This window comes from Taudactylus pleione, unplaced genomic scaffold (genome assembly GCF_031769625.1).
Source record: "Taudactylus pleione unplaced genomic scaffold, aTauple2 ptg000903l, whole genome shotgun sequence".
In the NCBI taxonomy this organism is placed as follows: Eukaryota; Metazoa; Chordata; class Amphibia; order Anura; family Myobatrachidae; genus Taudactylus; species Taudactylus pleione.
This window is the reverse complement of record NW_028285304.1, coordinates 2,429,786-2,444,237: the sequence shown is the minus strand read 5'-3', so window position 1 is coordinate 2,444,237 and position 14,452 is coordinate 2,429,786. Positions and strand designations below refer to the sequence as shown.

General features: G+C 48.8%; 1 protein-coding gene across 4 annotated transcripts in view; it reads left to right on the top strand.

Annotated features, from left to right (window-relative positions):
- Positions 1-14,452, top strand: part of LARGE1 (LARGE xylosyl- and glucuronyltransferase 1) — a 469,066-nt gene that overhangs the window by 446,013 nt on the left and 8,601 nt on the right. For all 4 annotated transcript variants that reach the window (XM_088459224.1, XM_088459227.1, XM_088459226.1 and 1 more), the window contains exons 10-13: positions 1,520-1,675; positions 5,754-5,917; positions 8,131-8,409; positions 11,982-12,128. In XM_088459224.1, coding sequence (XP_088315350.1) covers positions 1,520-1,675; positions 5,754-5,917; positions 8,131-8,409; positions 11,982-12,128 — 746 coding nt within the window. The remainder of the gene's footprint in view (positions 1-1,519; positions 1,676-5,753; positions 5,918-8,130; positions 8,410-11,981; positions 12,129-14,452) is intronic.

The window sequence follows — 14,452 nt, the reverse complement described above, 5'->3', positions numbered from 1 at the left end:
CCCTCATTCAGAGCGTGCGCTCTGCTCAGAGCGTACGGCTCTGAATGAGGGCCAATGTTCAGAGATTGTACGCTTTTGAGATGCCATGATATCATAAGCCCTGTCCTCGTGTATGTATTCAACACATAGCGTTTCTGCAAAGCAAGGCTGCCAGCCACACTCAGTCTACTCTCTTAGAGAAAATTCTCTACTCTCCCTCCCCATTCCCCCTAACAAGCTATCACAGTCTCTGATATGTTTTGTGTGGTCTTTAATTGCACTCAGACAAGTAACTAGAATGCAGTGATCCATTTTGCCGGTCCTCTTCCTGCCTTCTTGCATGCAACAGGGGTAGTGTCATAATGTTTGAGGGAAGCCAGAAGCCACCGACCAAAAGTTAGATTGTAGAAAGAGCAGGGTCTCCCAGCAGCACAGAGTATATCAGGAGATGAGTGATGTGTCAGTGAGGATAGGGCTTCATGTGACGGGCAGTGACTTGATGTGAGGAGGGGAATGGAGGCAGCAGGAAGCCTCAGACTGAGAGTTATATAGTGGGAGGAACAGGATGCCCAGCAGCACAGAGTATATCAGGAGAACGGTGATGTGTCAGTGAGGACAGGGCTGCATGTGACGGGGCAGTGACATGATGTGAGGAGGGGAATGGAGGCAGCAGGAAGCCACAGACTGAGAGTTATATAGTGGGAGGAGCAGGGTCCCCCAGCAGCACAGAGTATATCAGGAGAAGGGTGATGTGTCAGTGAGGATAGGGCTGCATGTGACAGGGGCAGTGATATGATGTGAGGAGGGGAATGGAGGCAGCAGGAAGCCACAGACTGAGAGTTATATAGTGGGAGGAGCAGGGTCCCCCAGCAGCACAGAGTATATCAGGAGATGAGTGATGTGTCAGTGAGGACAGGGCTTCATGTGATGGGCAGTGACTTGATGTGAGGAGGGGAATGGAGGCAGCAGGAAGCCTCAGACTGAGAGTTATATAGTGGGAGCAACAGGATGCCCAGCAGCACAGAGTATATCAGGAGAACGGTGATGTGTCAGTGAGGACAGGGCTGCATGTGACAGGGGCAGTGACATGATGTGAGGAGGGGAATGGAGGCAGCAGGAAGCCACAGACTGAGAGTTATATAGTGGGAGGAGCAGGGTCCCCCAGCAGCACAGAGTATATCAGGAGATGAGTGATGTGTTAGTGAGGACAGGGCTGCATGTGACAGGGGCAGTGACATGTTGTGAGGAGGGGAATGGAGACAGCAGGAATCCACAGACTGAGAGTTATATAGTGTAAGGAGCAGGGTCCCCAGTAGCACAGAGTATATCAGGAGATGAGTGATGTGTCAGTGAGGACAGGGCTGCATGTGACAGGGGCAGTGACATGATTGTGAGGAGGGGAATGGAGGCAGCAGGAAGCCACAGACTGAGAGTTATATAGTGGAAGGAGCAGGGTCTTATACTAGTAGTTATTATGTGTGAAGATTTTGACGTCAAATTGAAAAATAATTTCATACGTCCAATGTGTTTCTCTCTGCAGGTCATTCACTGGAATTCTCCTAAGAAGCTACGTGTCAAGAACAAGCACGTGGAGTTCTTCCGGAATCTCTACCTGACGTTTCTGGAGTATGACGGAAACCTCCTCCGGAGGGAGCTCTTTGGTTGCCCCAGCGAAACAGACATTAACAGTGAAAATGTGAGTATAGTGAGGATAATGGGGGCCAGAGACCCTGCATCTAAGAGAAACGCCCAAATGAATAGAAATGCTACAACAAGCTTAACCACGTAACTGGTGTGGTCACACGTGATGCAACCGCAGCTAGAAGTGCTTCACCTGGCAACGTCACATGACACGCGGCCACGCCGGCCCGTCCTGACCCCCGGCTTCTGCACAGGAGCTCTGTTCCCTACAAGTGCAGAGATCAGCTGCAGCAGGGGGGGGAGCTGATGATTAGTCTTCCCTGCACCCCACCCCACAACGCTGTGCCATAAGGTGAGGGGATGGGGCAGGGCTAGGCCCCAGGGAAGGGGGAATAACGAGGGAGGGGGGATTATGCTGCCCATTAAAATATTTATTTGGCTGTAATACATGAGGGGAGGGGAGGGGGAACTAAACTGGGGACCCATTGTCCCTAGGGGTGAGAGTGGGGGCTCTGTCACGGGGATCTATTACCCCTAGGGGGGGTGGCAGATGATATTCCTGAGGAACTTTTGGCACTTGGGGAAGGGGGGGGGCTATTTTTGATAGGGGTGGCAAATTAAATTAATATAGGGGTCTATGGCACGGGGATTGGGGGGGGGGCTGCAGAACATCCTCTAGGTGTATTTATTTTAAATGAAACATTTAAAAATACTTTTTAAACTTAATTACATTTAAAAAAAAAACCCATCAATTTCTGTGCGGTTTTGATAAAAAAGTTAAGTGGGGTGGGGGTTATGCAGAATCACGGCCCCCCCCTGTCTAACCCAAAACCTAGAGATCTCAACACTTCCGGGCTTAGGAACCTGCAGAATCTCTCGATTTCCCGCAATTCCTGCGGATTAATATGGAGGGCGACCATTACAGTGAATATAAATGGCTGCGTGTTTTACTGGGTAGAACAGATTTAGGGGCATATGTATCAAAGCTTGATGTGAGATAAATTTGTGAGCTATATATATCACCAACCAATCAGCTTCTAACTTACATATTGTAGGCTGTGTTTAAAAAATGATAGTTAGGAGCTGATTGGTTGGTGATATATATTTCCAAATTTTATCTCACATCAAGCTTTGATACACATGCCCCTTAGAACATATTTATATAGATTTATACGGCAAAGAGACCGCAACTCGGTCTTGTAGCTTGAAAAACAGCAGAGCGGGATATTGTTTTCATTAATGAGATTCAATCTCTATAGTCATTTAATTAACCAACACTTGTAGCAATTTCCATATCCTCTCTGTCTCTCTGCCCTGGAGGTGCTGCAAGTTTCCCGTCACTCAACGGCCCCAGAGATGCCGCCGGGCAGACCCCTTGGCTGAACGCGCGCACATTCTGACCAGCTTTAATGCTTTAAATGTTATTACACAAAGATTGAGCCAAGTCTGCACAATGCCATCTGCTTGCTGTGCCCTGTGCCCCCTGGCAACGCCAAAGCATCGCAAGAATACATATTCATGACAGTCTTATTTTAAACTCTGTTTCCTGTCACTGGGTACAGGGGCACGGCGTACAATGCACAGCTGATACATCTCATCAGGACCCTTCACTGCAAAACAGGCAGAAGATTCCTCCTCGATCAGTGACGTCAGGGAGCAGCCGCTGCTTAGCATAACTAATATTCAGGGCTCCGGCAGGATCCTGAGATGTTTGTAGGAACCCTGTGTGTATTTCTGCCTCTTCAGCATCTTCTATATGACTTCATTCTTTAAGGATACTAAGGGGCCTGATTCAGACCCGGACGTTATTTGCGGACGCTCGTTCTTAAAAAGGGGCCGGATATTTAAATTAAGCGCTCACTCTTTGCGGTGTGTTGACGCCTCTACGTCTGAGCGAGCGTCCGAAAAATGCGCTCGCTATTTTGTAAAGACGCCCCTTTGCCGTTCGCATCGCACGTCATCTCCGTTATTTATTAAATTAATCGGGAACATCGAAAGGCATCTGAACTGCTCGCAGTGGTTGTGGTAGGTTTTACTTCCCGCTATCACTGCGAGCAGTTCAGGCTAAAAGACAACCAAGTGACGTGGTCGATGATGCTCCTTTACTAATTATGCACTCCCATTAAACGCCGTTTTGACCGTTAGGCACGCCTGCGTTTGGATCTCCACTCCCCCGTTTTGAAGCACCTTCCCCTGTTACCACCCACAGACGGTACATTCTGTCAATCAAATTAGCAGCCCCTCGCTGTTTTGCGAGCGCACGATTACCGACCGCATTGACTGGTTTGCGCATGCGCAGTTGTGCGAACATCGCTCAGAGCGAACGATCGGCCGCTCACAAGCGGCTCTGAATCAGGCCCTAAGGCCCGTATTCAATTAGAATGCCATCGAAAGTTTTCCTGGGGATAAAGTATCGGACGCGTGCCCGCGTATCCCAGTATTCAATTAGGAATCGGTGAAAACGGGACCCGGCGGAAAGGTAAGTATCGAAAAGTCCTGTCGCTTTTGGGGAAATCAGCCTGTCACCCCCCAAAAAGATGGTCTGACATGGGGATTCACTATGGGTACCCCCGATTTGGGTTGCTAAAGGTATTTGCGCTTTTAAACGGTGTCGGCAGGTGCTTTTATGCGACTTTGGAAATGTGGTGAAGAATAGCATTTAGCAACTTTTTTGGGGGAAAATAACTAGTCCCATCAAATTTGGGGTACATGAAAATGGGTGCAAGCATATTCCCTAAAGTGAACTTTTAAAATTCTTCAAAAATCAACCTGCCGCAACCACCCGCATTCTAAAAAACACCTGCCGCATACTTGGGGACCCCCCCTGAGTCTGTTTCGCTAGTTTTTAAGTTTGTCCCCCAAATTTTTTTTTTCCGCTCCCAAAATGAAACCACTTTTTTGGGGGGTGTCCTATGGTACTTTAAAAAAAAAAATGGAGAGATTACTTTTAGGGAACATTCTAAAGGCTGCAGGGTACTTTTTTTTAAAGTCTGCACCCCAAAACCCCAATTCTGCACTTTATTTTTCTACCTATTCATAGATGAAAAGTTATCCCCAGTTTTTGCCAAAGACTTTTCGCACATGTGGGGGGAAAAGTCTAAACAGCTCAAATGACGTCTTTTCACTGCCTAATTGAATATGGCCCTAAGGGGTTAAATTTACTAAAGTGAGAGTTCTTAGAAGTGGTGCTGTTGCCCATAGCAACCAATCAGATTCTACCTATTATCTTCTAGAAGGTGCTAGATAAATGTTAAGTAGAATCTGATTGGTTGGGCAACATCTCCACTTCTAAAAACTCTCACTTTAGTAAATATACCCCCTAAAAATGGATTTGTTCCGAGTAAATGCTTTATACCGCCGTAAATCAGCAGCCGCATTGCGGCATCTTGTACACTGTTAGAGAGCAGAAATGTGGCTGTAATGAGGCCGAGGTCTCAGGAAGAAAGTTTTAGAGGGGAGGGCAGTAAAATGTAAGAGATTAATCTGAAGCATCTGCGTGCCGTGAAGGTGCAAATCAATTATTTAAGTCTCCGATAGATGTAATTCCAGTTACATGATGTGACTGTTATAGTGCACGCTACATACAAAGGGCCTCATTCAGAGACGCACGCAATGGTGATGTTCACGCGATGGGCGCTCCTGTCGGTTTCTGGCAGGTGGCAGCAGTGTGCGCAGAAACGGGCCGTTCATTGGGTGTTATGGGAGTGTGGCAGGCGTGTCAATGCGTTCGCAGACGCACAGCCGCAAGCATAGGAGCCCACGGTCAGACGGAGAAACTGAACTTGCCGTAGGGCTGGGGCAAGTTTAGATGGTGCGACCGATGTTGGTGATCAAGGACGAACTGATCGGTATTACAGCGTACATGGACGCTAAAAGTGGGATTCTCTCTCCTTGCACATTCAGCCGCATTGATGTACACAAGGGAGGGGGTTTGTAGCAACATTTGCATAAAGTCGCAGGCGGGCGACCGCCAATAGTCGCTGCTGCGTGTGACCTAGAATCAGACCCTTAGTGTAGGAAAAGGGGAACTAACACATCGTCATTGGATGACATCACTGTTCCTTTAATTGCATACTTCAAAGAGAAAGCATAGACGTAAATATAAAAACTAACGCGACCGTCTTTTTTACCAGCTCCAGAAGCAGCTGTCTGAGCTGGACGAGGACGATCTATGTTACGAGTTCAGACGAGAGAGGTTCACGGTTCATCGGACTCACCTCTACTTCCTGCACTACGAATACGAGCCGGCGGCGGATGACACAGATGTTACGCTGGTGGCACAGCTGTCCATGGACAGGTACACGATGGCCGATGGCTGTGCGGTGGGACGTGGGAAACTATTTAGCCTCTGTCACTTTTTAAAGAGGACCCTGTGAGCATGTAGATTTGCTCATGAACCTCCATCATCCCAGCTGGCCGGTGTGTGCAGGATCATACGTGACCTTACGCTGTACAGCAGGGGTCTTCAACCTTTAAGGCAGTGTGGGCCACATTAACAAATTCAACGAAGCCCGATGGCCACTAAGCTATACTGCGGTTTTTAAACTTTGCCCCCTCCTCACACAATTATGACTCATAACTGCCCCCGCTTACAATTTTAATTATGTCCCATAACTGCCCCCCTCTGCTGTGCCCCTTATACAGTGCCTCCAGTAGTGGTCCCCCCTTATGCAGTGTCCCCAGTAGTAGTCCCCCCTATGCAGTGCACTCAGTAGTGCCCCTTATATAATGCCCCCAGTAGTGGTCCCCCTTATGCAGTGTCCCCAGTAGTGCCCCTTATATAATGCCCCCAGTAGTAGTCCCCCCTATGCAGTGCCCCCAGTAGTGGTCCCCCTTATGCAGGCCCCCAGTAGTGCCCCTTATACAGTTCTCCCAGTAGTGGTCCCCCTTATGCAGGCCCCCAGTAGTGTTCCTCCTTATGCAGGCTCCCGGTAGTGATGCCCCCTATGCAGTACCCCTTATACAGTTCCCCCTGTAGTGGTCCTCCCTATTCAGTGCCCCCAGTAGTGGTCCCCCTATGCAGTGCCCCTTATACAGTGCCCCCTTGTAGTGGTCCTTCCTGTTCAGTGCCCTCAGTAGTGGTCTCCCTATGCAGTGCCCCTTATATAGTGCCCTCCAGTAGTGGTCCCCACCTATGCAGTGCCCTCAGTAGTGGTCCCCCCTATGCAGTGCCCTCAGTAGTGGTTCTCCCTATGCAGTGCCCCCAGTAGTGCCCTTTATTTAGTGCCCTCAGTAATAGTTCCCCCCAATACAGTGACCCGAGTAGTGGTCCCCTGATGCAGTGCCCCCAGTAGTGGAACTCCCCAGTAGTGCCCCAGAAGTGGTCCAAGTAGTGTCCAACCCCCCCCCCCAGGTGCAGTGCCCCCAGCAGTAGTTCCCCCCCCCAGCAGTGCAAACACACACGTAAAGAAGAAAAAAAGAAACACTTACCTGAATCCCCGCTCCCGTCGCCATCCGCTCCTCCATCCTCCCAGGCTGGCCCGCTCTGCATTATGGGAGAGACGTCATGATGTCTCTCCCATTACCCACTGCGGGAGCCGGAAGATGGAGCTTATGAGTGAGCTCCAGCCCGGCTCCTTCAGTGGGCGCAGCAGCCAATGAGAATCTGTCTGACTCTCATTGGCTGGCTGTCAAATCAAACACTGCTGCCGGCGCCGGGGGCGGTGTGTTTGTTTCTGTCTGTAGTGCTGGCTGCACTCACTGTGGTCTGCACTACAGTAACCCTCGGCAGGCCACGGGGAATGGCTGCGCGGGCTGAAGACCCCTGCTGTACAGGAGGTCCACACCTGCAACCAGTGCTTCTCCAAGTGTCACACCCAGGAGATGGTAAGGGCAGTTTCAGTGAAGCTAAATGCAAATGGCCACTTTCTAATTACCTGTATTGGAATCATAAGTGCTTAACGACAGGAATTGGTTACAGGCGTTGATGGGAGCTTGCAACTCCGGAACCACAAGGGTCCTCGGCCTGGGACCCCTGTGGTTCTGCTGGTTAGATGGAAGGACAGTTCATTTGCAAAGACAAATAATTCCAGAGTCCCTGTATGAGGTGCTGTTCTTCCTTCTGCAGTATTTGTGATTGCTACCAAGGTGCAATCTCCCATTTCCCAATACTCTACGCGCCAAACATTTGTGGGCATTGTGATGCTGTGTTTCCGAAACTCAATCTTCAAAGCCCCTTGACAATCCTGGTTGTGAGGATAAGCCATGCTACAGCACAGGTGGCTTAATTAGTACCTCAGTCAATTTGGTTTTTCCATCTATGCTCAAGAACGTATATCCTTAAAACCTGGACTGTAAGGGGGCTTTGAGAACCGAGTTTGGAAAACGCTGATCTTAAATGAATATTTATTGAATTCCAGTCTCAGGGCTCTGACAGGTTGCTTCAATGTCTTTGATGGTACTACTGTGCAATTATTTACTCCATATTCCGTTAGAACGGTGTCTAGGATTAAAATCGTCCATTTCTTTGTTCTTTTTTTCTTATTTATTCCTTATTTTCCCATCTTTCAGGCTCCAGATGCTTGAAGCCATCTGTAAACACTGGGAGGGTCCCATCAGCCTGGCTCTCTACCTCTCGGATGCGGAGGCCCAGCAGTTTTTGCGCTATGCACAGGGCTCCGAGGTGCTACTCAACCGGCGGAACGTGGGCTACCATATTGTCTACAAGGAGGGGCAGTTCTATCCCGTCAACCTGCTGAGGAATGTGGCCATGAAGCACGTCAGCACCCCATACATGTTCCTGTCAGACATAGACTTCTTACCGATGTATGGGCTCTATGAGAGCCTCAGGTAATGCAAGAACAACCCGCCGAGTTCGCCAACTTCCAACACAACCTTTTATCTCATTGTGGGGGGGAAATTTATCACAGCTTGTACAGAGATCAAATGGAGACAGGTAAAGTACCAACCAATCAGATCCTAACTGTCATTTTTCAAACAAAGCATGTAAAATGGCAGATAGAAGCTGGGGAAGCATGAAAATGGGTTCCGTGCAGCGATCTCATCGCCCGCCTAGCCTGGCGCCCTGGGCAGCAGCAAGAGTTGCACACCCTTCGTTATAGCCCTGGCTCTGGGCATCACTGAGATGCCTTCAAAGAGGTCTAGTTATATTAGGATAGGATAGACATAGGGGTCTATTTTCCCCCCTACAACCGTGTCAGACATTAAATGAAGCTCATACGTAGTTGCTATCACAGGGCCTGATTCAGACCCGCGCGCGATCGCTTTGCGCTCGCAAGCGGGTCGATGGTGGCCCAGTGCGCATCGCACGATGGAGCCGGCTCCGTCGTGCGCATGCGCACGCCCCGGATAGCGACGGGCAATCCGTCGCTCCAGGTCTCGTACCAAAGGGGGCGTGTTGTCGATGTTGAGTGACAGCACGCCCCCTTTGGTGGGCGGGCCGGGGGCATGGCTGCCCAGATGGAGGCGTTCCCATGGGAACGCCTACCATCTGGGGCCGGCCCCACTGACATCACAGGTGATTTCCGTGGGTGTGCTTTCGGCTCTGTTAGAGCCGAAAGCACTCTTGGGCTTGCGGCAAGGGTCTCGTCGCAAGCCCGATGGTCGCAATGGTCTTGACCATCGCGACCATCATCATGCGAGCGGCCAGGAGGCCGTTCTGAAAAACTAGAGGGCCGGCCCTGATTCAGAGCGAGCGCTCTGTCAGAGCGTCCGGCTCTGAATCAGGCCCACTGTACCGTATGTATATGCAGCTGATTATATAATGGAGTACTTATCTGAGGTGGAACTTATTACATGAAAGTAACTATGGAAGCTTTTTGCCCTACCAAAACACTATTAAATAAAAAGACATTGATTCCAATCCACAAGCAAAAGAAAATAATATCTGTCCCGGCAACACCCAATATAAAACTTTTGTCGGTAGAGTGACAGAAAAAAAAGTTTCCCATTCAAAAAGATAAAAAAATGTACAATAGCTCCCACAGTGCAATGCGTCGCAGTCTCAGGTATAGATATGGCTTATCAGTGCTGGACCCAGAACTCGCCACCTCCCAGCCCCAAGTATCACCACAAAAATAGTCCATCTCATCCATCTTGTGAGCCGTAAGGAGATTCCGGGAACTGCCATGAAACGGCTGTGTCCGGGCAAGTACAAGCCGCCGTATCGCATCTCCCGCAGTAATGTCATCATACTGGTAAATTGATGATTTGAGTCTGGGAGAAGGAAGCATGAGGCTTCTAATAGGATATTATTGAATTTCTCAGTAAATTGATGTCTTCTCCTTGTAATCATGTGTTTGTAAACACTCAGGGAAATGTACGTTTCAGCAGATAAGACACATTATAGGAACATCATCTCAGGCCGGCATTAATAACCACGGGATGCCTTTGATGTTCGGCCCCTTTAGGGGAAAATAAAATAAACATGTGTGTCACAGCACATACATTGTAAATTGACACTGTATTGCATTGCAGCTCCCTCTTGTGGTCTATGTGAGTAATGCAAGTCCTTGGTGAATATGTTTTTTGGCGCAGCCATTTTTCTCTGAACAATCTTCACAGCTGGCAGCTGTCACTGATGCTGCAGGTCTCACAGATTTGTCCCTGTAGTTTTTTTTTTTTTTAATCGAAGGATGACGTATCGTGGAGTGCACAGTTGTGAAGAAAGTATTCACTAGTACATTTTCTCTGTATCTGTACTGAGGACAGGGCTGCATGTGACAGGGGCAGTGACATGATGTGAGGAGGGGAATGGAGGCAGCAGGAAGCCACAGACTGAGAGTTATACAGTGGGAGAAACAGGGTCCCCCAGCAGCACAGAGTATATCAGGTGATGTGTGAGTGAGGACAGGGCTGCATGTGACAGGGGCAGTGACATGATGTGAGGAGGGGAATGGAGGCAGCAGAAAGCCACAGACTGAGAGTTATATAGTGGGAGGAGCAGGGTCCCCAGCAGCACAGAGTATATCAGGAGATGAGTGATGTGTTAGTGAGCAAAGGGCTGCATGTGACAGGGGCAGTGACATGATGTGAGGAGGGGAATGGAGGCAGCAGGAAGCCACAGACTGAGAGTTATATAGTGGGAGGAGCAGGGTCCCCAGCAGCACAGAGTATATCAGGAGATGAGTGATGTGTTAGTGAGGACAGGGCTGCATGTGACAGGGGCAGTGACATGATGTGAGGAGGGGAATGGAGGCAGCAGAAAGCCACAGACTGAGAGTTATATAGTGGGAGGAGCAGGGTCCCCAGCAGCACAGAGTATATCAGGAGATGAGTGATGTGTCAGTGAGGACAGGGCTGCATGTGACAGGGGCAGTGACATGATGTGAGGAGGGAAATGGAGGCAGCAGGAGGCCTACATGAACTCAATCGACCATTTATGGTACGTGGTGGAGAGGTCCATTCGCACCCAAGATCCTGCACCCAGAGCCGTAGCTAGACTTTTTTGTGCCCTGTGCCAGAAAGAGCATTGGCACCCCCCTCATTTTTCAAAGGGACATAATGCACCCAAAAGAGGGTCATGGCTTCATGGTCAAGGGCCAGGGAAGAGATAGGAGAGGCCAGGAGATGCTGGGGATGAAATAAGAGGAAGCTACAAGCAAGAATGATAATAAACACAAATTTGACAGGCCCAAACAGCGCCCCCTGCCCTGCGGTGCCCTGTGCGATGGCACTGGCCGCACTACCCTAGCTACAGCGCTGCCTACACCTACAAATATCAGGGAGTTGTAAGAACCTATACAGATGGCATGGGTCCACATCTCTCCAGAGGTCTAACGTCCACTTGTGGAATCGGTGCCACGTTGAGTTGCTGCACTTCGCCGGGCTAAAGGGGGTCCTACATGATATTAGGTATCTATCCCATGACTTTTGGCACTTCAGTGTATAGTGGAAGGAGCAGTGTCCAGCAACACAGAGTATATCAGGAGATTAGTAATGTGTTAGTCAAGACAGCAGGAAACCACATGACAGGGCCCGCTGGGACCTGTCCTGCACCCGTAAAAGCAATTTTATTATCTAATATTAACCAGAATTATCTCAACACCCGCTGCAGAAGGGTGTTAGAATGAGCCCTGTTGCTATCAGTACAGGGTTAGTTTATCCTAGGAACTGTGTCCTTGATGGGGTTTTTTTGGACCCGATTCCCCTTGCGGAATAGGGCACTATGGCGAGAGGACCCCACAATGTGTTTCCCCCTTCTATAGTGGCACTAATAATAGTGCAGCTGAGGTAAGCACACAAATGAATCCTTCATATCTTTTGTCAGTAAGTTGTTGTCTGATAGAGCCGATTGCATAGAATAAACATTTCCAGACTGTCTGCATTGGAGCTGATTGTACTGGGGAGAAGACCTGTCCCTACGTCACATACTAATCCTTCTCTTCTGTTCCCCGGTGCAGGAAGACTGTTGTACAGCTGGACATGAGTAGCACTAAGAAGGCTCTGATCATCCCGGCCTTTGAGACCCTGCGTTATCGTCTCTCCTTCCCCAAATCTAAAGCGGAGCTTCTGTCTATGCTGGATATGGGCACTCTATTCACCTTCAGGTGGGTATAAGCCTCTAACAGTAACCGTCCTAGCAGACCGCTGAGGGGAAATCCAAGTTTTCATAAACATTTATTTTAGAGTCCAGTCTGCTGAAAAATTGGTGTCTTGCAAATATCCTGAAGTGGTTTACTTGGCGAAGGGCCATGCCTTCTTTAGCCTGTATGGGGCGCTGTTGCAGCTGATGTCTATGTTGAGATTTTAGTTTGCACTTTCACTCTTATCATTGGAAACTTTATAAATACTGACACCTGCAGGTTATTGACAGTCACTACTCAATGCGGCTGATTCATTGTTTTTCATGTCACTGTAATTAATGGGCGCCCAATGTTGTAATTCAATTGTTTTAGGCGCCCATTAATTATGGCGCTCTTCACAAGTAATTAGACCGGGTTTAGCAGCATAAAATGGCTAAACACGTATAAAGTCCAGGTTAGGGCACCAAGACTCGCCATTTTCATCTGTTTTCTGGCATTTAGGAGCAAATTTAACAGTCCCAGACTGGTCCAGATACTGTGAAGCTGGCCACACATCTAAAGATTATCTGTCCAACCAGCCAACTAGTTGATTGGTTGGAATGAAATCTGGTAACGTATGGGAGTAACTGATGATCAGCAATTTGCTCCTAAATGCCAGAAAACAGATGAAAATGGCGTCAGACAAGTTTGTTAAATGCTTGATCGAAACAATTTGTTCAAACAGTTTTTGTCCAATCTCTGGATTTTGGGAGCAAATTGCTGATCATCAGTTACTCCCATACGTTACCAGATTTTCATTCCAACCAATCAACAAGTTGGCTGGTTGGACAGATAATCTTTAGATGTGTGGCCAGCTTCACAGTATCTGGACCAGTCTGGGGCTGTTAAGCTGGCCACACATCTAAAGATTATCTGTCCAACCAGCCAACTAGTTGATTGGTTGGAATGAAAATCTGGTAAGGTATACAATCAGCAATTTGCTCCCAAACGCTGGAAAATGGACCAAAACTGTTGTTTGAACAAATAGTTTAGATCAAAACATTTAACAAACTTGACTGAATGACCATTTTCATCTGTTTTCTGGCATTTAGGAGCAAATTGCTGATCATCATTTACTTCCATACGTTACCAGATTTTCATTCCAACCAATCAACAAGTTGGCTGGTTGGATGTAAGTTGGTCTAGTGTGTGGCCAGCTTTACACTGAGCTGACATCTTTCCTGCAGTGCGGTGAGCAGAAGTGATATGTACAGTATGATAAGTCCACTTTAAATGCTTATTGGGGGCCTGATTCTGGTTCGGACACTAATCTAACCGCAGACACATCCCGTGATCATCCGCAGACTGTTCATGCGGCGAGTAAAACAATTGCCGGCTGCTCACGCATTCGCATCATGATGGTGGATAAATGGGCGTCGCCTGGGAGGTAACCACGCGGAAGCGCGCAACAGATCCGTCCTGTGGGAGTATCGTGGGCGTGTACCACAACTTTTCTTTTGAGGCACGCGGATGGAGATGGGATGGGGGTAAATGCTGATAATAATGATGACAGCTGTTGGCGCAGAAACAGCGGGGGGGGGGCGCAACCATACGCATGAAAGCGGTCAGATAATCGCGTAGCCGGGCAGAATCTGGCTGCCACGGACGTCTGTACAGAAGAATGATAACACAATGGGCCTGATTCAGAGACGGATGCTCTGGTGGGTGCCCACCAACAGCTATTGCGAGCGGCCAGGATGATGGTCGCGATGGTCAAGACCATTGGGCTTCCGACAAGACCCTTGTGGTAGGGTCTCGTGGCCGCAAGACACCAGAGAGCTTCTGGCTCTAATAGAGCCGGAAGCTCTCCCACTGACATCACTGGTGATGTCAGTGGGGCCGCCCACAAACCGCAGGCGTTCGCATGGGAACGCCTCCGTTTGTGAAGCCACCCCCGGCCACGCCTACAAAATGGGGCGAGCTGTCGAACGACATCGACAGCCGCCCCTTTTGTAGTGAGCCACGGAGCGAGTGCTTTGCTTTTCTGGGCCACCATCGACCCACTTGCGAGCGCTATGCACTTGGGAGCGGGTCTGAATCATGCCCAATGTCCATCGAACATGTGAGAGATGTGTCAGAGTCGCCAACACCATGAAGTGATTTATTTCCACCCAAAGGCAGCGAAACGTAATCTGCAAATCATCCGATCATCAGCCGGAAGATAATAAAAAAAAAAACACATTTGCGAAGCGCGTAATTAAAACAAAATGTCATTAGTGCAAGGGCGAACTACAGTCCATGAGACGGTGCATTGTGCTAATAACTATACCATATAAAATAGATTTTTAGGCTGCAATTTAAGGGGAAAA